This window comes from Nomascus leucogenys, chromosome 17, assembly GCF_006542625.1.
Source record: "Nomascus leucogenys isolate Asia chromosome 17, Asia_NLE_v1, whole genome shotgun sequence".
Lineage (NCBI taxonomy): Eukaryota > Metazoa > Chordata > Mammalia > Primates > Hylobatidae > Nomascus > Nomascus leucogenys.
The window spans coordinates 71,727,897-71,753,531 of NC_044397.1; the positions used below are offsets into that span (position 1 = coordinate 71,727,897).

General features: G+C 37.1%; 1 protein-coding gene across 3 annotated transcripts in view; it reads right to left on the bottom strand.

Moving 5' to 3' along the window:
* The window catches only part of BBS9 (Bardet-Biedl syndrome 9), a 478,120-nt gene that overhangs the window by 207,682 nt on the left and 244,803 nt on the right, over window positions 1–25,635 (bottom strand). For all 3 annotated transcript variants that reach the window (XM_003279188.3, XM_003279191.3, XM_030796212.1), the window contains one exon: window positions 4,225–4,397. In XM_003279188.3, the coding sequence (XP_003279236.1) occupies window positions 4,225–4,397 (173 nt within the window). The remainder of the gene's footprint in view (window positions 1–4,224; window positions 4,398–25,635) is intronic.

A 25,635-nucleotide genomic window follows, 5' to 3' on the forward strand; every position in this document is an offset into this window, starting at 1 on the left:
AAAGTTTAGACACAATAAAAGCACTAGAAAAATCAGAATTTTTAAAATGATCTTGGTATAGGAAAGGCCTTTATTAGTGTAAGTCAAAAGCTAAAAGCCACACCCACACACAAACACACAAACACACCCCTGATAAATTACTAACTAAAAAAAAAAAACATTTAATTCCACATGATTTTAAAAAATTATAAAGAAAATAGGACAAATAGCAAACTGCAAAAAATAACAGCAATAACTACAGAGACAAAGTCATGCCCATATCTAGAAAGCATCTACAAATCAATGAGAAAAAGACCACAACCCAACAGAAATCAGTAGGAAATCAGCAACAATCCAATAGAAAAATGGGCAAATCTTTACATAAAAGTTAATACAAATACCTCTTAAACATATAGCCTTTGACCTAACAATCCCACTTCTAGAAACGTATCCTAGAGGTATGCTTGCCGAAAGTAATGTATATATCAGGATACCCATTACAAAATTGTTTGATCTATTGTTTTCATAGTAAGACATTATTAATAATCAAAATTCCCATCAATAGGGGAACTGGTTAAAGAAGGAAGACTATTCTGCAAGACTACTATGCAACGCTGTGCAAATATGATAAATAAAACGATACAAAATAGTATGTATAATGTGCTACCATTATTTTTTATTTAAAAAAAAGAAACCTATATATTAACATAGTTGTGACTGCATAGGATATTTCTAGAAAGATATACAAGAAACTGGACACCAAACACTGCCTCCAAAGAAGAGACTGAGTGGCTGGGGAATTAGAATCCTAAATGACTCTCTTCACTGTAACCTATCTCATTTAAATTAATATTGTTAAAATAAAAGAAAGCAGCTGGGCATGGTGGCTCACACCTATAATCCCAGCACTTTGGGAGGCTGAGGCGGGCGGATCGCGAGGTCAGGAGATCGAGACCATCCTGGCTATCACGGTGAAACCCCATCTCTACTGAAAAAAAAAATACAAAAAATTAGCCAGGCGTGGTGGCAGGTGCCTGTAGTCCCAGCTACTCGGGAGGCTGAGGCAGGAGAATGGCATGAACCTGGGAGGCCGAGCTTGCAGTGAGCCAAGATAGCGCCACTGCACACTAGCCTGGGCCACAGAGCGATTCCCTGTCTCAAAATAAATAAATAAACAAATAAATAAATAAATGAATAAATAAAAAATAAAAGAAAGCTAGCCAAAGTCACAGGGTAAAAGGGACACTTCATAAGATTAGGTCATGTGAATCACTAACTCAACTTTACAAAACAGTAATAAACTAGCTGAAATAAATATCATATTCAAAATGCTCAGAAGTCAAACATATTGTAGTCTACATTTCTAGTAACAAACCAAATTCCTTACCCTTTCAGGCATGCATTCCACAATTACATATGAAATAAAAGTAACTTGAAATTTTAACTTTTTTTTAAGTGTATTCATGTATTTTGTCTTTATTTACCCTTCAATTTTGAGAGACATTTTCTTTTTTATTATTATTATACTTTAAGTTCTAGGGTACATGTGCACAACGTGCAGGTTTGTTGCATATGTATACATGTGTCATGTTGGTGTGCTGCACCCATTAACTCGTCATTTACATTAGGTATATCTCCTAATGCTATCCCTCCCGGCTCCTCCCACCCCACAGCAGGCCCCGGTGTGTGATGTTCCCCTTCCTGTGTCCAAGTGTTCTCTTTAGAAGCACTCGGTAGCTAACTAAATCAAAGAATATTCCCTTGAGCAAAAAAATACCAAAAATTAAGTAATAAAAATTTTTTAAATAAAGTTTTTAAAAGAACATTAACCTAATTATCAATGATTCATTCTTCTAATTGTATAATTTACTGCTATAATAATTTATTTCCTGTAATAAAAATATTTTAAAATAAAGTTTTAAAAGGACATTAACCTAATTATCAATAATTCATTCTTCTAACTGTATTATTTACTGCTATAATCATTTATTTCCTGTAATAAAAAAATATATATATATATATATATATATATATTTTTTTTTTTTTTTTGAGACGGAGTCTCACTCTGTCGCCCAGGCTGGAGTGCAGTGGCGCGATCTCGGCTCACTGCAAGCTCTGCCTCCCGGGTTCACGCCATTCTCCTGCCTCAGCCTCTCCGAGTAGCTGGGACTACAGGCGCCCGCCAGCACGCCCGGCTAATTTTTTTGTATTTTTTTAGTAGAGACGGGGTTTCACCGTGGTCTCAATCTCCTGACCTCATGATCCACCCGCCTTGGCCTCCCAAAGTGCTGGGATTACAAGCGTGAGCCACCGCGCCCGGCCATAAAAATATTTTTAAATAAAGTTTTTAAAAGGACATTAACCTATCAATAACTCATTCTTTTAATTGTATAATTTACTGCTATAATAATTTATTTCCTAAATTCTTGATACACCAAAAAATTAAAAAGATATTCTCAATACTCAGACTATCAACCAGGTTATCATTCCTTTGAATGTGTAACCAAGCAGCAGTGATTGAAATGTTTTCACATGTCAGAATTTCAATGCTTAACAAATATTTATTGATCCCAGAGCCAAACCCTGGTCCAGGCACTAGAAATTAAAGCAATGAATAATACAGACAAAAATTTCTGCCTTCATGAAGTGTACACTCCAAGGCACACTTGGATTCCAAAACCCATCTGCATTCAAAGTTTAAAATCTTACTAATGGCTGAAAGCAGAGAAAGGAGACAGAGAACAAAGAAAGCATAACCATGCCCCCCTTAATTTATGTGTGTAACAAATGAAAGTGCCTGTCGTTCACCATATTCTCTAAGTCGCTCCTCAGAAAAGACACACCCCTGATGCAGAAGCTCCAGGGAGTTACTTACTAGCCAGAAAGTATAAAGGGAAAATTATATGTCAAACTTATTAATCAATAGTATCTAGTATTCTCTATTTCAAATATTACAAATATATAATTGGTATAGTCTTTCCGTGGACCCTTTCACAAATCACTACACTTAAGTTTCCAACAGTGAAGCAAGAATTTCTTAAAATATATCCCAAAGAATTGCAAAGATTCTCATTCCATACAATACCTAAACATACTCTTACAGACTGTGTCAATTTTGGTGCTACAATTTGACCACAGGCATGCATTCCTAGAAAATATTGTCATCACAGATCCTCATCATAGATGAGGAATTATGACATAATTATTCATAATTCGATTGTATACACCTGAAATTTTCTTTTTATGTTCACACAACATTAAAGAAGTCTTCATAGCTGAAAGTCAATGCTCTTAGAATGTTCAATGGTTGACTGAAAAATTATATGACTGGTAATTCTCTCTCTCTCTCTCTCTCTCTCACACACACACACACACACACACACACACGCACAAATGCACTCCTAAACTGAAATGTAGTCCCCCTAAGAACTAATGCTTACTTGGATAATGTTCAAAATTCTCTCAAAATTCCCCTTTTGTATTGTCTGTAGGGTCTGTTTATAGACTATATAAGTGGAGCCTGACGACTTGAATACATGGGACTTTTAAAAAAAACTATGACTGTCACTGTCAAATCCACTCACAAAACAAATATTTGGCTAGTCCTAAACATCAAATCAATCTTCAAAAGATGAAGACACGTCACCAGTGAGATATTCAAGAGAATCTAACATAGGCTCTGAAGGCACTTCCAAAGAAGAAATGCAAAATATTCAGAGGAACAAAGTTACTGTTAGATCTCATTTATTCATATATGTAATCATTCAGCATTTACTAAGCACCCACTGTGCCAGATACCGGGGAATATTTTAAGTGTTAACCCTCATTCAGATACAGAAGTTCTGGTACGCTTGTTAAAAAAGAAAAAGAAAAACCACTTTACTTTATAATCACACCTCATTTATGGCCTGCTAGAATTAGTTAGCCAAATGGCCTCTGATAAGCTCAAATAGTTTTAACACTGGGTTATTGGGGTCAAGGGTTAAGTCTCCATGTGGGAGAATTAAATCAGCTCTGTTCCAGGGCCAGACGACATGGTTAGCTCCAGGCAGCCACCCTGTAAATGTCTGTAATTGATCACAAACTGGGCAAGTGGGCAGGAATGGATTCATGAAATCCACCATCCACATAAAAACAACCAGAAGCACATAGCCTAATGGCATGTATACAGAATTTTTCTATAGCATCTATTTCTCTTTCATGTATTTAAGGATTATAGATGATGTGGGTTATGATCATACACACCTCAAAATGATGATCAATCAACTCAAAATATTCTTGAAGGGGTATAGATCCAGAAAAAGAACATGCAAAATCTTTGACTCCCTGTTTTTCAAAATATTCTTGAAGGCGAAGAATAAGCTCATCGGTTATGAGCCAAATATCTTCAAATTGTTCACTCTGAATGCGATATCGTTCTGAGAGAAAAAAATTAAGGAAAAATGCTTAGTAACACAGAATTACTAGATAAAGCTACATCAACTATCACTAACTCTGACTTTAAAAGTTCAAAGATTTCATTTTTGTAACAAAGATATGATTACACTGGATTTATAAAAATACTTTCACTGTTTCATTGCTCCCTGCATCAACCACTTAACACTTTCAAATCTAATTCCAAAGGTAGGTCGTCACAGTGGCAAATTGTAAAGTATGGTCCTTTTTGTTATATATCTTATAATAGGTTTCAGTACAATAAAAACACCCAAATTTGGGTCCTTTGAAAAGGCTTGTATTTAAAAAGAAAAGAGCCATTGCAAGAATACAATTTGTTATCATTAGTATCATTTCAAAATACTGAAGTAAAATTTATTCTATATAAAATTCAATATCCTGGATACTGCAATCAGCATAATTCACTGTAATCATGATCAAATTTTTCTATTTTTCTAATAGTTATTTAATTTGAAGAGACATTTTGCAGTCAGACCCTTTTCTAAATATAAATCTTGTTTCCCTTTATTCCCTGAGACCTCAGCTCCACTACTCCAAGATGACCAATTTCTAGCTATTCTCTACCCTGAAAATGACAACAACAATGGTGACAATGATGATAAGAGAGGTGGTAATAACACCTATGATAAGAAAAACTATTAATTGTTGGGCACAAACTATGTACCAAGAACTGTGATTACAATAGCCCCTTTTTTATACAAAGGAAAACAAAGCACAGAGAGTTTCAGAGACTTGGCAAGGATCAAAAGCTTTTAAATGCAAGTGCTAGAATTAATAGTTCATATCCTTCTGCCTAAATCGTACTTCTTCATCAGGACCTGGCTTTAATCTCATCTACTCAAATCTTGATTTCTCTGATATCCATGGGAGCTCAATCTGCGCCAGCCATATTTTAAGCACTTTACATTCACTTTCTCATTTAAACCCTAACAGCCCTATGACAGAAATAGTGTTACTAGCCAGTTAGTAACAGAGCAGGCACTGGAACACTAGATATTAATCTTAACTGCCTCATAACATTGTATCTTCCCAAATTTATACAGAGACTTACTATGTCTACAGTTCACTAGGCATTTCTACGTAAAGCCATGCATTCTTATATAACTTCCAAGATTATTACATTTGCTCCCTTTAAAGGAATTTATACACTTTTTTTTTTTTTTTGAGACAGGGTCTCACTGTGTCACCCAGGCTGGAGTGCAGTGGCAACCTCCGCCTCCCCGGTTCAAGTGATTCTCATGCCTCAGCCTCCCAAGCAGCTGGGATTATAAGTACCCACGATGACACACAGCTAATTTTTGTATTTTTAGTAGAGATGGGGTTTCACCATGTTTGTCAGGCTGGTCTCAAACTCCTGACCTCATGGTCTGCCCGCCTCGGCCTCCCAAAGTACTGGGATTACAGGCGTGAGCCACCGCACTGGGTCAGGAATTATACACTTTTTTGAGATCTAGAACTAAGTGCTCTATTCCAGTTAACTCACCACTTACTGACCATCTATTATGCAGATGTCATAAAGAGACACACTGGGAGTACAAACATGAACTCAGTCTTCTTGCTTAGGGAATCTAAGATCTAGCTAGAGTAGCATGATACATGGACATATAAAATATTTCTTTATGTTCCCCATGGTACTGTGGTAAATTTTATAAATGCAATTACTTCTTCAGATTGGTTATTAGGACCTTCAATTTGTCATCTCCATCCAGAATTCAATAATTTATGTCCTCCCATCCATAGTTATTCCCTTTTACAATGATAAAGAATAAAATATACTGGGTATGCCTGTCACAATCCATGCAAACACACTGGTCTTTGCTGCTGAAGTCATACCCCATTCCCCTTGAAGCTTCACCACCCCTCCCTTCACCCCAGTCTTATTCTGGATGCTGAGTTCTGCCCATAATGCTGATTAGGTGTTTTCCTCAATCAAAGATAATACTTTTTAAAATAAATGCCACCGAATATTTACTTTTTTAAATAAATGACACTGAAGTTTTAATGCTTTAGAGACAGTACAGTTGTGGCGGGGCAGGGGTAGAGAGGTAGATGGGAGAATAATGATGATGAAGTACCATATAAGAACCTTTTAAATCTAGTCTTATCCACACTAAGCTTGAGATCCAACATATTAACTCTAGACTGTATTTATTTACTTTCATTCATTTATGTAACTCAGTGCAAGACACTGGGGATAAAATTAGGAATAAGGGAAGAAGAGCTTCTGCCCTCAAGGAGCTCCCAGGAGACTTGGAAAGAGAGACTGATAGCAGAAGACTGAACACCGCTTCTGCCATCACTCTTCTGGCGTCACTGATTCAGGACCAATCATTAGGGCTGACCTTGCCACAGAGGTGCCAGGACTTCCCCCCAAGAAGATATACTACCATTTTCAAGTATAGGAAGGCCTATCACATAACAGAAGAATTAGACAACAGCTAGAGATGCAAAGGGCACAATTCATGATAAGAACTATATTAACAATGATAGATGTTCATGGCTGCCTCAGGAAAAGCTGCCATTAAAAGTGTTTTTCAGGCTCTGAACTCCCTGATCTTTGGCATTTTCTTGAAAGTCCACCTGTGAGTTGCAGAACTCAGTGTGAAAGAAAGGCCATTTCATGAGGTACAGACCTGTCTCAGATCCTGTACCAGGATCCTTATTTTTATGTGTGTCTGCCCATCCTGAGAAGCCCACATCCAGGCCCAGGTAACACCCTAGGCTTCTAGGGGGAGCTCAATTTGGCCAGCTGTATCTCTTTTCACAGCTTTGTGATCTCCCAGAACACCGGCTTCAAATCCTGTTGCAGCAGGCCTTGTGGATGTAGCAGATATAGATGAAAAAGTTGCACACTACAGTGATCCTAGCCTGAGAAGACAGTGAGATGTGGTAGTGGCTCTCAAAGTCACAAAGCCAGATGTGGTGGTGGTGGCAGGTATAGGCCAAATTGCTCAAGACACATCTATTGGCACTGCCACAATTGACCACAGTTACCCTCACTACAGGCAGCTTCTGCAAAGCCACAGTCTTGATGGTGAGTGTGTTGTCCCCCACAGAGGCCTACACCTGTGGCAAGAGATTCTGCACTGTGAAGTCCAGGCAGGGATCCATATCCTCCCACTAGACCCTTTGCAGCAAGGAACAGGTCTTGTCCAGGGTAGGTAATTCCTTCCAGACTTGGAACTCTGCCAATAATGTCACATCCACCTCCTTGTCCAAGGTGAGGGCATGTCTCACAGTGGGGCACAAGGCCAAGGAGAGGGCACTGCTGATGCTCTTATGTTGACAGTGGGCCTTGCAGGGCCCATCCTTAGTGGGGCTCAGCAGGTGCAGGTGGAGCTTCTAGTTGGGAGAGGCTGGTGTGGACATGATGACCAGTGTCTTCAAGCTGTCACCTCTGCCTGCAGCATGCCTATCTTTCCCCATGCCTCCACATTCAGCTGCTTTTCTGACACTGCCTACTGTATGTTGGCTTCCCACACCATCTTGTGGGCTTCCTCAAACTGGCTGGCCATCAGCTCCAAGCTCCTGTGCGGCTGCTCCTGCACTAGGAACAGCTGCTCACAGTCTTCATCCTTCAGCTGCAGCTCCTTGTGAGCTTTGTGCAGCTTCTCCTTCAGGAGCTCAGAGCCCTTCTTGTGAATTCCTATGGAGATCCTGTAGGAATACCTGCAAAAGCATTAAAGAGCTTCCACCAGGTTCGTAAGGTTGAACAGGATCCATTACAACTCCCAGATTCTGAGATTTCTGCTTTAATATGCTCATTTCCTTTCATGTATACGTACCTTAAAATAAAATACTTAAAACAATGCTTGACATATTAAGCACTCAATAAATGTTACTTATTGTCATTATTGTTTTCATTATTTTCCACAATTTATTGTAAAATAAAGGGCAGAGATATCATAAATTTCTTTGGACCTACACAGTACCCAGCTAATCAAGTAACTTTGACATAGCAGATACAAAACAACTATCTTTAATAAAGTATGTTTTCTTTAGCATAGAATTTACTGTCATTTCAAATATAGCTGTAAATTTTTACAGAAATTTCACAGTGCTAATTTTTCAAAGAAAATTCAATTCATTCAGTTTCTAGAAGGATTCTGAATAAGCTTCCACATGCAGATAGAAAAAACTTGGGGTTAGCCTAAATATACATAAAGAATAAAATTCCTTATATATGAAATAAAATAGAGCTGTAGAGAGGCATTTATTCCATTCAACTATAAATTTTCAGTGAAAATGTATTACAAATCTTAAAAAAGATAAACATAAACAACCAGGATTATTATGACATGTATAAAAGAACTGTATCATCTGGCCACAGAAGTAAAAAAAACACATATATAATTCAAGGTACCTGAATGAAGTAAAGGAGCAAGCCATGGGGAAATCTATGGGAAAAGCATTGCAAGCCAAAAGAACTGTAAGGACAAAGGCACTGAGGCAGAAATGTGTTTATAGAACACAGAGGAGGAACGTAGTACGTCTGAAGTGGAGTAAGCAGTTTTTATGCTGCACTATAACAAGACATTATACCAGCTTCTGTTAAACCATCCATGTAGGTATTGCAAAAACATCTGGAAACAAAGCATGTTCAGGTATGTCCAGGCAAGCCTATCCACCACAAGTGAGTGTGAAAATTGATCAGAATTTATCACTGGGGAAAAAACATGGACATGATTCTCAGTAGAACACCAATAGTATGCCCAAGCTCAGCTGGCCAGAGCTGAGTTCTTAATGAGGAAAGACAAACCCAATTAGGACCTACTCCAATACCTCAGTGAAACTGCTAGGCTGAGTCTTCACTCACAGCTTACACTGGGCATGTGTGTTGTATGAAAGAAAATGGGGGATGCTGTGGGCTAACCAAGAAAGGCAGCAATGCCCCAAACTCTGCCTCAGCTGCCTATGGAGCTCCTTCCTTTTACTGACCTGACAAACAAAAAAATCTCTGACAAAATGAAATGTGAAGAAGTCTAAGCTTTTCTCTTCTCCTTTTATAAAAATTTGGATTACCTCAACAGGGGCCTATCAGCTCTCCGAAAGGCCCATCTCAATCCCCCATATTGGGCAAAGACTTCCCTCTCTAAAGATAAAGTAACAGAGAAACATCACATGCAGTAGGTTCAAAGGAGAGAGACAAATCAAAGGGATGAAATTCTCTTTATAAAAGAGAGGTAATGGAAGACAATTCTTGTTTGTAGTTAAAATAAGACACAAGGTAACATTGCATCTATTCATTTATTCAAAAAATATTGCTGAGTAATAAGTGCTAGGGAGACAATAGTGAACAACACATACATGATCCTAGTCCTCATTCTAATGAGAAGGGCAGAAAATAAACAAGTGAATAACATATGAAACAGAACCTATGAAAATACTACGATGCAGAAACAAAGGTGCTGTGATAAAGACAAATGGGTGGCCTTTCTTGAGATGCTATGGTCGGGAAAGGCCACATTGAGAAGGTGACATCAGTGATAGTACTAATGGTAATAAGGATGAAAATAATACAAGCAGCCAAAATTTACCTAGCACTTACAATGCATCAGGAAATTATTATGTGCTTTTTAGGGGTTATTTCATTTGATTCATACATAATACTACAGTACTATTTTATGGCCATTTAATAAATTGTTTAATGGTTATGTAATTTTTCCAAAGTCATTCAGAAGAATTTTAAGCTAGAGCTGGGATCTAAACTATCAATTTGAGTCTACACATCACATTCCTAATGATTTTGTACATAAAGCCAAGAGCCGAATCAGGAACACAATCCCATTCATAATTACCATAAAAAGAATAAATTATCTAGAAATATAATTAACAAGGGGGGAAGATCTCTACAATAAGAATCTACAAAAACACTACTCAGATAAATCAGAGATGACACAAACAAATGGAAAAACATTCCGTGCTCATGGACAGGAAGAATTAATATCATCGAAATGGCCATACTACCCAAAGCAGTTTACAGATTCAATACTATTCCAATTAAACTACCAATGACAGTCTTCAAGAGCTAGAAAAAAATATTTTAAAATCCACATGGAACAAAAAAATATAACAAATAGCCAAGGTAATCCTAGGCAAAATGAACAAAATTGGAAGCATCACATTGCCCTACTTCAGACTATACTACAGGGCTACAGTAAACAAAACAGCATGATACTGGTATAAAACCAGACAAATTGACCAACAGAACAGAAGAGAGAGCCAGAAATAATGCTGAACACCTTCAACCATCTAATTTTCAACAAAGCTGACAAAAACATGCAAATAGTGCTGGAATAACTGGCTACCAATATGCAAAAGATTGAAGCTGGACCCCTTCCTTACACCACATGCAAAAATCAACTCAAGATGGGTTAAAGACTTAAATGTAAAACACAGATCTATAAAAACCCTGGAAGACAACCTAAAAAATACCATTCTGGGCATAGGAATTGGTAAAGATTTCATGACAAATACACGAAAAGCAATTGCAACAAAAGCAAATATTGACAAATGGGATCCAATTAAACTAAAGAGCTTCCGCACAGCAAAAGAAACTATCAACAGAGTATACAGATGACCTACAAAATAAGAGAAAATATTTGTAAACTATGCACTGGAAAAAGGTCTAATATCCAGAATCTATAAGGAACTTAAACAAATATACCAGAAAAAAAAGCAACCCCATTAAAAAGTGAGAAAAGGATATGAACAGACACTTTTCAAAAGAAGACATACATATGGCCAACAAGCATATGAAATAATACTCAATATCACTAATCATTAGAGAAATTCAAATCACAGCCAAAATGAGATACCATGTCACACCAGTCAGAAATGTTAATATTAAAAATAAGACAAAATAACAGAGGCTAGCAAGATTGCAGAGAAGAAAGAATGCTTATACACTGCTGGTGGGGGTGTAAATTAAGTTCAACCCTTGTGGAAAGCAGTGTAGCAATTCCTCAAAAAACTAAAACATAACTGCCATTCGACCCAGCAGTCCCATTACTGGGTATATACCAAAAGGAATATAAATCATTCTACCATAAAGATACATGCACACATATGTTCATTGTAGCACTATTCACAATAGCAAAGACAAAGAATCAACCTAAATGTCCATTGACAATAGACTGCATAATGGAAATGTGGTAGGGATACATAATAGAATACGGCGCAGCCACAATAAAGAACATGATCAAGTCCTTTGCAGAAACATGGATGAAGCTGGTGGCCAATATTCCTAACAAACTAACGCAGGAACAATAACAACAAAAAAACAAATACTGCATATTCTCACTTATAAGTGGGAGCTAAATAATGAGAACACATGGATACAAGCAGAGAAACAAGAGACACTGGGGCCTACCTCAGGGTGGACGGTGGGAGGAAGGAGAAAATCAGGAAAAAAAAATTATCAGGTACTATGCTTAGTACCTGGGTGAGAAAAGTAATCTGCACAGCAAACCCTCATTACACAAGTTGACTTATATAACAAACCTGCACATGTACCCCTGAACCTAAAAGTTTTTTTAATGTAAAACTCATAATAAACATTTAAAAAGGTGTGATATTTTCAGTAACTTTAAATTTGTAGTTTCTGTTTCTTCCTTATTTTTTCATCAACATACACAGAAGAAAAACAAAAAACAATTTCTCTGGAATAAAAAATTTATGATTAGTACGGGCACAGTGGCTCACACCTGTAATCCCAGCACTTTGGGACACTGATGAAGGCAGAGTGTCTGAGCTCAGGAGTTCGAGACCAGCCTGGGCAACATGGTGAAATCCCATCTTTACTAAAATACAAAAAATTAGCTGGGTGTCGTAGCACACACCTGTAAGTCCCAGCTACTCAGGAGGCAGAGGCACGACAATCAGTTGAACTGAGAGGCAGAGGCTGCACTAAGCCAAGATCGTGACTGCACTCCAGCCTGGGTGACAGAGTAAGATTCTGTATCCATTTGATTCTTCTCTCTTTTCCTCTTTATTAGTCTTGCTAGCGGTCTATCAATTTTGTTGATCTTTTCAAAAAACCAGCTCCTGGATTCATCAATTTTTTGAAGGGATTTTTGTGTCTCTATTTCCTTCAGTTCTGCTCTGATTTTAGTTATTTCTAGCCTTCTGCTAGCCTTTGAATGTGTTTGCTCTTGCTTTTCTAGTTCTCTTAATTGTGATGTTAGGGTGTCAATTTTAGATCTTTCCTGCTTTCGCTTGTGGGCATTTAGTGCTATAAATTTCCATCTACACACTGCTTTGAATGCGTACCAGAGATTCTGGTATGTTGTGTCTTTGTTCTCGTTGGTTTCAAAGAACATCTTTATTTCTGCCTTCATTTCATTACGTACCCAATAGTCATTCAGGAGCAGGTTGTTCAGTTTCCATGTAGTTGAGCGGTTTTGAGTGAGTTTCTTAATCCTGAGTTCTAGTTTGAATGCACTGTGGTCTGAGAGACAGTTTGTTATCATTTCTGTTGTTTTACATTTGCTGAGGAGAGCTCTACTTCCAACTATGCGGTCAATTTTGGAATAGGTGTGGTGTGGTGCTGAAAAAAATGTATATTCTGTTGATTTGGGGTGGAGAGTTCTCACCACTGATCCCTCAGAAATACAATCTACCATCAGAGAATACTACAAACACCTCTATGCAAATAAACTAGAAAATCTAGAAGAAACGAATAAATTCCTTGCCAAATACACCCTCCCAAGACTAAACATGGAAGAAGTTGAATCTCTGAATAGACCAATAACAGGCTCTGAAATTGGGGCAATAATCAATAGCTTACCAACCAAAAAGAGTCCAGAACCTGATGGATTCACAGCCGAATTCTACCAGAGGTACAAGGAGGAACTGGTACCATTCCTTCTGAAACTATTCCAATCGATAGAAAAAGAGGGAATCCTCCCTAACACATTTTATGAGGCCAGCATCGTCCTGATACCAAAGCCTGCCAGAAACATAACCAAAAAAGAGAATTTCAGACCAATATCCTTGATGAACATTGATGCAAAAATCCTCAATAAAATATTGGCAAACCAAATCCAGCAGCACATCAAAAAGCTTATACACCATGATCAAGTGGGCTTCATCCCTGGGATGCAAGGCTGATTCAACATACACAAATCAATAAAAGTAATCCAGCATATAAACAGAACCAAAAACAAAAACCACATGATTATCTCAATAGATGCAGAAAAGGCCTTTGACAAAATTCAACAACACATCATGCTAAAAACTCTCAATAAATTAGGTATTGATGGGATGTATCTCAAAATAATAAGAGCTATCTATGACAAGCCCACAGCCGATATCATACTGAATGGGCAAAAACTGGAAGCATTCCCTTTGACAACTGGCACAAGACAGGGATGCCCTCTCTCACCACTCCTATTCAACATAGTGCTGGAAGTTCTGGCCAGGGCAATCAGGCAGGAGAAGGAAATAAAGAGAATTTGATTAGGAAAAGCGGAAGTCAAATTATCCCTGTTTGCAGATGACATGATTGTATATCTAGAAAACCCCATTGTCTCAGCCCAAAATCTCCTTAAGCTGATTAGCAACTTCAGCAAAGTCTCAGGATACAAAATCAATGTACAAAAATCACAAGCATTCTTGTACACCAATCACAGACAAACAGAGAGCCAAATCATGAGTGAACTCTCATTCACAACTGCTTCAAAGAGAATAAAATACCTAGGAATCCAATTTACAAGGGACATGAAGGATCTCTTCAAGGAGAACTACAAACCACTGCTCAATGAAATAAAAGAGGATACAAACAAATGGAAGAACATTCCACGTTCATGGGTTGAAAGAATCAATATCGCGAAAATGGCCATACCGCCCAAGGTAATTTATAGATTCAATGCCATCCCCATCAAGCTACCAATGACTTTTTTCACAGAATTGGAAAAAACTACTTTAAAGTTCATATGGAACCAAAAAAGAGCCCGCATCGCCAAGTCAATCCTAAACCAAAAGAACAAAGCTGGAGGCATCACGTTACCTGACTTCAAACTATACTACAAGGCTACAGTAACCAAAACAGCATGGTATTGGTGCCACAACAGAGACATAGATCAATGGAACAGAACAGAGTCCTCAGAAATAATGCCGCATATCTACAACTATCTGATCTTTGACTAACCTGACAAAAACAAGAAATGGGGAAAGGATTCCCTATTTAATAAATGGTGCTGGGAAAACTGGCTAGCCATATTTAGAAGGCTGAAACCGGATCCCTTCCTTACACCTTATACAAAAATTAATTGAAGATGGATTAAAGACTTAAATGTTAGACCTAAAACCATAAAAACCCTAGAAGAAAACCTAGGCAATACCATTCATGGGCGTGGGCAAGGACTTCATGGCGTGGGCAAGGACTTCATGTCTAAAACACCAAAAGCAATGGCAACAAAAGCCAAAATTGACAAATGGGATCTAATTAAACTTCTGCACAGCAAAAGAAACTACCATCAGAGTGAACAGGCAACCTACAGAATGGGAGAAAAGTTTTGCAAGCTACTCATCTGACAAAGGGCTAATATCCAGAATCTACAATGAACTCAAACAAATTTACAAGAAAAAAACAAACAACCCCATCAAAAAGTGGGTGAAGGACATGAACAGACACTTCTCAAAAGAAGACAATTATGCAGCCAAAAAACACATGAAAAAATGTTCATCATCACTGGCCATCAGAGAAATGCATATCAAAACCACAGTGAGATACCATCGCACACCAGTTAGAATGGCCATCATTAAAAAGTCAGGAAACAACAGGTGCTGGAGAGGATGTGGAGAAATAGGAACACTTTTACACTGTTGGTGGGACTGTAAACTAGTTCAACCATTGTGGAAGTCAGTGTGGCGATTCCTCAGGGATCTAGAACTAGAAATACCATTTGACCCAGCCATCCCATTACTGGGTATATACCCAAAGGACTATAAATCATGCTGCTATAAAGATACATGCACACATATGTTTATTGTGGCACTATTCACAATAGCAAAGAGTTGGAACCAACCCAAATGTCCAACAAGGATGGACTGGATTAAGAAAATGTGGCACATATACACCATGGAATACTATGCAGCCATAAAAAATGATGAGTTCATGTCCTTTGTAGGGACATGGATGAAGCTGGAAACCATCATTCTCAGTAAACTATCCCAAGGACAAAAAACCAAACACCGCATGTTCTCACTCATAGGTGGGAACTGAACAATGAGAACTCATGGACACAGGAAAGGGAACATCACACTCCGGGGACTGTTGTGGGGTGGGGGGAGGGGGGAGGGACAGCATTAGGAGATATACCTAATGCTAAATGACGAGTTAATGGGTGCAGCAAAACAACATGGCACATGGATACATATGTAACAAACCTGCACATTGTGCACATGTACCCTAAAATTTAAAGTATAATAATAAAAAAAAAAAGATTCTGTATCCAAAAAAAAAAAAAAAACAGAAAGAAAGAAATTTGCAATTAGTCTTGGAATTTATAAACACAACAATATTTTTTGTTCTTTTTAGATTACCAAAAATCCAAAGAATCAATGAGTCCAAGATTTATAAAGTATTATTTTGATTACTAAACATTTTCTCAGTGTTAGTACTCCAAGATGGTTAATACTACCCCTGGAGACTTTCCAGAGTTTATATTTCATGCATGGAGAAATGAATTTTTCCATTTATAATATAACATAAAAGAACCTGTATTTTAAAATGTGCCCTTAAATTATTAGTAATCAAAATAGCTGTCAGAATGAACATTCAATTTGTTTATCTCTTTTCTTTTGTATCTTGCAACAGTAGCTCAGTGGAATAACCAGTTCAGTTTCCAAATAAAATAAATTTAGATGATCAAAGCCTAGACAATTTCCATAACACTCTATTACAAATGGAGAAAAGAATATATTTAATTAAGGAAGGTACAACCAGGAAGAAGTTGAATCTCTGAATAGACCAATAACAGGCTCTGAAATTGGGGCAATAATCAATAGCTTACCAACCAAAAAAAGTCCAGCACCAGATGGATTCACAGCCAAATTCTACCAGAGGTAGAAGGAGGAGCTAGTACCATTCCTTCTGAAACTATTCCACTCGATAGAAAAAGAGGGAATCCTCCCTAACTCATTTTATGAGGCCAGCATCAACCTGACACCAAAGCCAGGCAGAGACACAACCAAAAAAGAGAATTTTAGACCAATATCCTTGATGAACATTGATGCAAAAATCCTCAATACAATAATGGCAAACCGAATCCAGCAGCACATCAAAAAGCTTATACACCATGATCAAGTGGGCTTCATCCCTGGGATGCAAGGCTGGTTGAACATACGCAAATCAATCAATGTAATCCAGCATATAAACAGAACCAAAGACAAAAACCACATGATCATCTCAATAGATGCAGAAAAGGCCTTTGACAAAATTCAACAACCCTTCATGCTCAAAATTCTCAATAAATTAGGTACTGATAGGACGTATCTCAAAATAATAAGAGCTATCTATGACAAACCTACAGCCAATATCATACTGAATGGGCAAAAACTGGAAGCATTCCCTTTGAAAACTGGCACAAGACAGGGATGCCCTCTCTCACCACTCCTGTTCAACATAGTGTTGGAAGTTCTGGCCAGGGCAATCAGGCAGGAGAAGGAAATAAAGGGCATTCAATTAGGGAAAGAGGAAGTCAAATTATCCCTGTTTGCAGATGACATGATTGTATATCTAGAAAACCCCATTGTCTCAGCCCAAAATCTCCTTAAGCTGATTAGCAACTTCAGCAAAGTCTCAGGATACAAAATCAATGTACAAAAATGACAAGCATTCTTATACACCAATCACAGACAAACAGAGAGCCAAATCATGAGGGAACTCCCATTCACAATTGCTTCAAAGAGAATAAAATACCTAGGAATCCAATTTACAAGGAATGTGAAGGACCTCTTCAAGGAGAACTACAAACCACTGCTCAATGAAATAAAAGAAGATACAAACAAATGGAAGAATATTCCATGCTCATGGGTTGGAAGAATCAATATCATGAAAATGGCCATACTGCCCAAGGTAATTTATAGATTCAATGCCATCCCCATCAAGCTACCAATGACTTTCTTCACAGATTTGGAAAAAACTACTTTAAAGTTCATATGGAACCAAAAAAGAGCCCGCATGGCCAAGTCAATCCTAAGCCAAAGAACAAAGCTGGAGGCATCATGCTACCTGACTTCAAACTATACTACAAGGCTACAGTAACCAAAACAGCATGGTACTGATACCAAAACAGAGATATAGACTAATGGAACAGAACAGAGCCCTCAGAAATAATGCCACAAATCTACAACTATCTGATCTTTGACAAACCTGACAAAAACAAGAAATGGGGAAAGGATTCCCTATTTAATAAATGGTGCTAGGAAAACTGGCTAGCCATATGTAGAAAGCTGAAACTGGATCCCTTCCTTACACCTTATACAAAAATTAATTCAAGATGGATTAAAGACTTAAATGTTAGACCTAAAACCATAAAAACCTTAGAAGAAAACCTAGGCAATACCATTCAGGACATAGGCATGGGCGAGGACTTCATGTCTAAAACATCAAAAGCAATGGCAACAAAAGCCAAAATTGACAAATGGGATCTAATTAAACTAAAGAGCTTCTGCACAGCAAAAGAAACTATCATCAGAGTGAACAGGCAACCTACAGAATGGGAGAAAAGTTTTGCAATCTACTCATCTGACAAAGGGCTAATATCCAGAATCTACAATGAACTCCAACAAATTTACAAGAAAAAAACAAACAACCCCATCAAAAAGTGGGCAAAGGACATGAACAGACACTTCTCAAAAGAAGACATTTATGCAGCCAAAAGACACATGAAAAAATGCTCATCATCACTGGCCATCAGAGAAATGCAAATCAAAACCACAATGAGATACCATCTCACACCAGTTAGAATGGCCATCATTTAAAAAGTCAGGAAACAACAGATGCTGGAGAGGATGTGGAGAAATAGGAACACTTTTACACTGTTGGTGGGACTGTAAACTAGTTCAACCACTGTGGAAGTCAGTGTGGCGATTCCTCAGGGATCTAGAACTAGAAATACCATTTGACCCAGCCATCCCATTACTGGGTATATACCCAAAGGATTATAACTCATGCTGCTAAAAAAACACATGCACACATGTTTATTGTGGCACTATTCACAATAGCAAAGACTTGGAACCAACCCAAATGTCCAACAATGATAGACTGGATTAAGAAAATGTGGCACATATACACCATGGAATACTATGCAGCCATAAAAAATGATGAGTTCATGTCCTTTGTAGGGACATGGATGAAACTGGAAACCATCATTCTCAGCAAACTATTGCAAGGACAATAAAACAAACACTGCATGTTCTCACTCATAGGTGGGAATTGAACAATGAGAACACATGGACACAGGAAGGGGAACATCACACACCAGGGCCTGTTGTGGGGTGGGGGGGTGGGGAGGGATAGCATTAGGAGATATACCTAATGCTAAATGACAAGTTAATGGCTGCAGCACACCAACATGGCACATGCACACATATGTAACAAACCTACACGTTGTGCACATGTACCCTAAAACTTAAAGTATAATAATAATAAAATTTAAAAAAAGGTACAAAAATGCATGACATCAGTCTTTTTGTGTGTCAGAACATCTTCTCAAGTTCATCAATATAATGCTTCTATTCATATCATAAACAGTGAACTATACAATTCATGCTATTTGGAAATTTTGAAATGCGAGACAGAAAAGCAGATGAATGCTTTTTAAACCAAAATGTTGAGGAAATAACATAAACTATTTCAGTAGGTTTTTTTTTTTTTTTCTTGAGACAGAGTTTCACTCTTGTCACCCAGGCTGTAGTGCAATGGCATGACCTTGGCTTACTGCAACCTCTGCCTCCCAGGTTCAAGTGATTCTCCTGCCTCAGTCTCCCAAGTAGGTGAGATTACAGGCAGGTGTCACCATGCCCGGCTAATTTTGTATTTTTAGTAGAGACGAGGTTTCTCCATGTTGGTCAGGCTGGTCTCTAACTCCCGACCTCAGGTGATCCACCCACCTCGACCTCCCAAAGTCCTGGGATTACAGGCGTGAGCCACCGCGCCCGGCCTTTCAGTATGTTTAACATTTTAAATATACAACCTCTTCAATATTAGCAACTAAGGATGGTTTCTCAACACTTACTTTTCAACAGGCTTTTTCCAAGCGAGATTTATATAATATTCTCATTGTCACTTGATAATATTGCTAAGAAATTATAAAATAAATATTAACAGTAATATTATATTGCTGAATCACTGTATAAGTTAAACTATTCTCAGGGGCATGAGGTGGGCATCAGTTGACCTTAGATTTGGTCATTATACTTGTCCCTAAGTTTCCTGACCTCATTAAAGGACTGTCACAGAGCCCTTACCACATGAACTTTCAGCACACAAGAAAATTCACTGATCCTTTGAAACCTCATGCTTTATCAAGCATCAGGATATACTTTCCTCTCTTCCTAGAATGACCTCCACTTGATAGTCTCCTACTCATTCCTCAAGACCCTCTACAAATAAAATTTCTATGGAGTTTCAATCCTTTGGGATACAACAGCACTAAAAAACATGCTTCTATAAGCACATCAAGCATTCTATTATTGGTTCTCTTTAGCTGTTTGTCTCTCCCATTAGTGTAGGAGCTCCACAAGAGTCACAGCAGTGTTTATACCTAACATGTCTGCTGAATGAAAAAGGAATAAATGTATTGTCTACCAAGATGAAGTAAAATAATACTCCCACTTCCTTTTTCTCCAGGCATTTTGTATAACACAGTTCAAGATCACATATGCTTTCTTTTGGAAGATGCAAAAGAAATCCTATTTCAAGGCCCAACCATTTTTCACATATGTGGCTACAATCCTTCTATTATACCTGAAAGCAAAATAATCAAAATGGACCAAAAAAAGGATTTTTAAACTTGACCTTATTCAATTCAGTCACTCTTTCTAGCATGTTAAAAATCTTTCAGGATATTGAAACATCCGATGTATTAGTTACCTTTTCCATGTTTCAAACACCTACCTGAGGCTATACCAATTTGCTACACATTAGGCATACTTTATCCAAAATGCTCAGGACCAGAAGTGTTTTGGATTTCAGATTTTTTCAGATTTGGGGATATTTGTAGTATATACTTAAGCAGTTCGGCATTCCAAATCCAAAAATCCAAAATCCAAAATGCTCCAAACTTCCAAACTTTTTGAGCACTTTGGATTTTGAATTACCAGATTTGGGATGCTTGACCTGTATTTGCGATTTGTCAGTGTCACTTTGTGACACTGAGAGTATGTGTCTATTCAGCATTCTTTGCAGACTATCAACTTAGCAAGACACAGCATTCTAAGTTGAAAACTCCCTCCAATCTTGGAGAAAACTTTTGCATTGTCTTCTATCATCGAATTATTTTGATGAAAAGCTAAATGCCATCTTGATTCATATCCCTTGAGTAACTTTTTTTTCTTTCTAATCTTTAAGAATACGGTCCTCAGTGCTCTAAAATTCCACAATGATTTGTCTGAGAGGGAGAGAGAAAGAGAGAGTGTGTGTGTACTTTCTCATTCATTGTGCTAAGCATCAAAACAACACAAAAGATCAACAAAACAAAGAGCTGGTTTTTTGAAAAGATAAACAAAATCAAACCTTTAGACTAAAAAAAGAAGGAAGACTCAAATAAAAGAAAAAGTAGAAATCATATCTGATACTACAGAAATATAAGGAATCATTAAACTGTTATGAACAATTATATGCCAATGAACTGGATAACTTACAAGAAATGATAAATTCCTGGATACATAAACCTACCAAGATTGAACTAGGAAGAAATGGAAAATCTGAACAGACTAATAACGAGTAAGAAGATTGAATCAGTTACACAAAGTCTCCTTCCAAAGAAAAGCCCAGGACTTGAGGGCTTCACTGCTGAATTCCATCAAACATTTAAAGAAGAACTAATAACAATTCTATTCAAACTATTCCAAAATATCAAAGAGAATGGGATACTTTCAAATTTCAATCTATGAGGCCAACATTATCCTGATAACAAAATCAGACAAGGACATAACAAAAGAAGAAAACTACAGACCAGTATCCCTGATGAACAAAGATGCAAAAATCCTCAACAAAATCCTAGCAAACCAAATTCAACACAGCACATTAAAAAGATCATTTGCCATGATCAAGTGGGATTGATTCCAGGGATGCAAGGATGGTTTAACATAAGCAAATCAATAAGCATGAGACATCATATTCACAGAATGAAGGGCAAAAACCATATGATCATTTCAATAGATGCAGAAAAAGCATTTGACAAATTCAACATCCTTTCATGATTTAAAAAAACTCAATAATTAGGTACACAGGAATGTACCTCAATACAAATAGGCCTTTTCAATATCCACAACTGTGATACCTCATTTTCTTGAAATCTTTGTCCCCATTGGTCTTCTCTCCACTTTAGCAATCCACTCCCCCAATGATGAGCTTGCCATTATCAGAATCTGTAATCTCTCTGAACTCTTGTTCTCAATATCTGATCCATTCTCTGACCACTACCATTTTTTTCCTTTTTTTTTTTTTAACCTAGTTCACTTGCTCTATAACTCCTACTACTTTACTTCCTCAAACTTTCAAGAATTTTGATCAGGTGAACCCATTAATTTTTCACCATGTATCAGTTTTCTCTAATCTTCACCAATTTCCTTACCATCTCAGATTTGGTAGTCCATTATGATAATCAGTCTCATTAAAAACATTTTATCTGTAATTCTGTTTTAAAATCTAAGCCCTGTTTTTAGTTGCTTAGATGCTGATAAATCACTTCCAGGGAAAATCACCTAACAAGGATGGCTGGTTTCAATTCAAAATGTAGGATCTCAAACTCTAGATGGAATTTCCACAATGCCTGTTTCCCTCATGAGTTTGCTTTCTTATTTTCACACTATTTTTTTCAGATTTATACATCATCAAAGCTCCTTTATCTCTCCACTAACAAATCTACAAAGTCTCCCTAGATGTACATACGATCCCTCCTGTTACAGAGAAGTTACAAAGGCCTATTCCTCAACCCCTCCCGCTAGCTTCTGCATCCCATCCCCTCTCTTCCTCAAGGACTTATGATCCACTTCTCTTTCCTGATCATCCACCTCTCCCACTGAACTCAATCATTTAAATTAATGTTCAAACATGTTCTAATATTGCTCATTTAAAAACAAAATACATACCTCCTTCATCCTACATCTCAGTTCTGAGTTACTGAAATTAGTTGCTCAATCCTTATTGAAAACACTAGATAATGAAAACTTGCAAAACTAGATACTCAAAATTTATCCTTGGATCAGGCTGCAGCTTAGACCGCACTGATTTGGGCTCAGGGAGAATTATATTTAATAAATGGAGTTTTATCATTATTTTCTAAAGTTCTGTGAAATCTGTTTCTCATAATTACATAAGCATAATCTTTATAATTATATAAACTATAGAGATTATTGAAGGAATTGTCTTTTTGAATATTCATAAGGGAAATTTCATCTTTGACTCAGCATCAGTAAAGGGTGTGCATCTCCTCAACAAAAGATTTAATATTTTGAACATTCTGAAAATGGAAATAAAATGATTTCTTATTATTTTAGGTGACTAGCACCTTTTTGATCATACAGTATGTATTTCTGAGTATTAATCTTATTTCTACCTTTATTAGTTTCCTGCCCTGATTTTCTCTTTCTGTTTTCTTGAAATACTTATTTTCTCTTTTCATATTTTGGATACTTTTAAACTCTTCTAAATTCTTTAAGAAGCAAGTAGAACAAGACAATGTACAAATAGAGACAAAAGATAAAAACAGAACCAGAGAGAGGCAAGACCAAGAAAAGTATAGAAGCAGAAAGGGGCAGGAGAGACTGGGGAGAGAAAGCTAGCAGTGTTTGTTGTATATGGTAATAAGTCACTATGTGGATCTGGACCTTAGGAAAGCAGCATAAGAATATATACATATTTAGATAATAGCATATTTTTCTGAAATCCCATTATACTGAATCACTCGAAATTATAGACGAACATGCAGAAATATTTTGCAATATTAATTATAAAAACATTTGATCGCACAAAATTAGAACTTGCCTGTTATTTTCAATTTAGGACTGTGATAACAGTTTTCGGAAATGTTGGTAGCTATTTTTCCCAAATTTGAACACTACTTTTTTTTTTTTTTTTTTTTTTTTTTTTTTTGAGACAGGGTCTCACTCTGTTGCGCAGGTTAGAGTGCAGTAGTGCAGTCTCAGCTCACCGCAGCCTCAACCTCCTGGGCTTAAGTGATCCTCCCACCTCAGCTTCCAGAGTAGCTGGGACTACATTCATGTGCCACCACAACTGGCTAATTTTTCTTTTTTTTTTTAAGTAGGCACTAGGTCTCACTATGTTGCCCAGGCTGGTCTTGAACTGCTAGGCTTAAGTGATCCTCCCACCTTGGCCTCCCAAAGTGTTGGAATTAAAGGGGTAAGCTGCTACACCCAGCTACTATTCTGCTTTCTAAAAACATAATCCTACTCAGTTCCCCAGGGAATTTGGTTTGGTGTCTGAGACAATGAGCTACACCTTACTTTTCTCTTGTTTGCTTTGACTGATCTATACTGAATCAGAAAAAGGAACTAAAATCGCCATACAGCATACACGAAGCCTTGGTTGATTACCAAGCAGGTTTTAAAAAGAGATGAATACACGGAACCCACAGAAAATACTATCCAAGAGCCAAGGACAATTCTATGTGACTTACGAATCATTTGACTGTTTACTATGGAAGAAATACTAAGTTCTTTCCATTTGTAGGATTTTTCTGTAAAGCAGATTGCTGTACTATAATTAATACTAGGTACCTTTCAAAAAATGAAAAATGTCAAACACAGATTGGATACAAATTACTTCATTCCTTTCTTAGGAATGAATACTCTGATAAAGCAGTAGGAGCACCAACATCTGCCTCAATCCCGGAAAAGTACACTCTCCTTATACCTATCTCTCTCCATCACCATAGGCATCTCCTAGGTAGGATTCTGTGTGTCACTGTAGCCAAAAACCATCATAGAATCGTAATGACTACTAGTCAGGTTTCAATTTACACAGTTCATTTGGCTCCTGGTTTAAAAGGTCCTGTCCTATTCCATTATTTGATTTTGTCTACCTACACTATGGCTGAGTCAGGGAATTGCCATACATTCAGATAAAGAGAATAAATCAGCTATATAATTGATTTTTGGTAAAATTTAGATAGCAGTAAGGTAATCATGGGCAACATCAGTGTTCTACTTGTTACTTTATATTAAAAGTTATAAATAAAATACATTAGGATATAAATATCTTCATTTGCAAAAATTTTTGCCTTTTTTAATGGTCTCAATTGCAGATTCATTATACAGCACCATCAACTGCAGTCAAACAAATGTGTACAATTTCCCAAAGAAATGTTGGCACAACTTTTTTAGTTTAACTAAGGATAACTGTTAAAACTAAGAGAAATGCACCAAAATGGTTCTACCATCTAACTGGAGAATAAAGCTAATCAAAGCAAAATGGTGCTATGTACTTACAGTTAGCAATATTGAAATATACATTTGAAATTTTGTTAAGTGGATAGATCTCATGTTGTCTTCCTATCAAAATAAAATGATTTGTTTTTTAAAAAATGATGCCAATGTAAAGAATACTGCAATCATGACCAATCAGAAAAATCATGAAAATAAAGAATCTTCTCCTTCTTCTCAGAGTTGTTATTTCTGTGACCTATTATTAAGTCTTCAATAGTATCTGAGTCTATTTTACCAGTCAACAATTGACATATTCCAGAAACTATTATGATTTTAGCCATAAAAACATTGTTACAGTTTCTAAATGGGATGTCTGTTCCTCCTGCTAATACTTTTCTTTTTCAAAAACAGATGGCCTTATTGTACTCTTATTATTAGAAAAGCAATAACCAACTACAACTGCAAGTGCATGGGTAGAAAGTGAAAGCTCACCAGAAAAACTAGAGCTTTTTTTTTTTAATTGGAATGTCCTGAGCCAGACTATTTCAAGGGGGTATGGGTGTGTGTGTGTGTGTGTGTGTG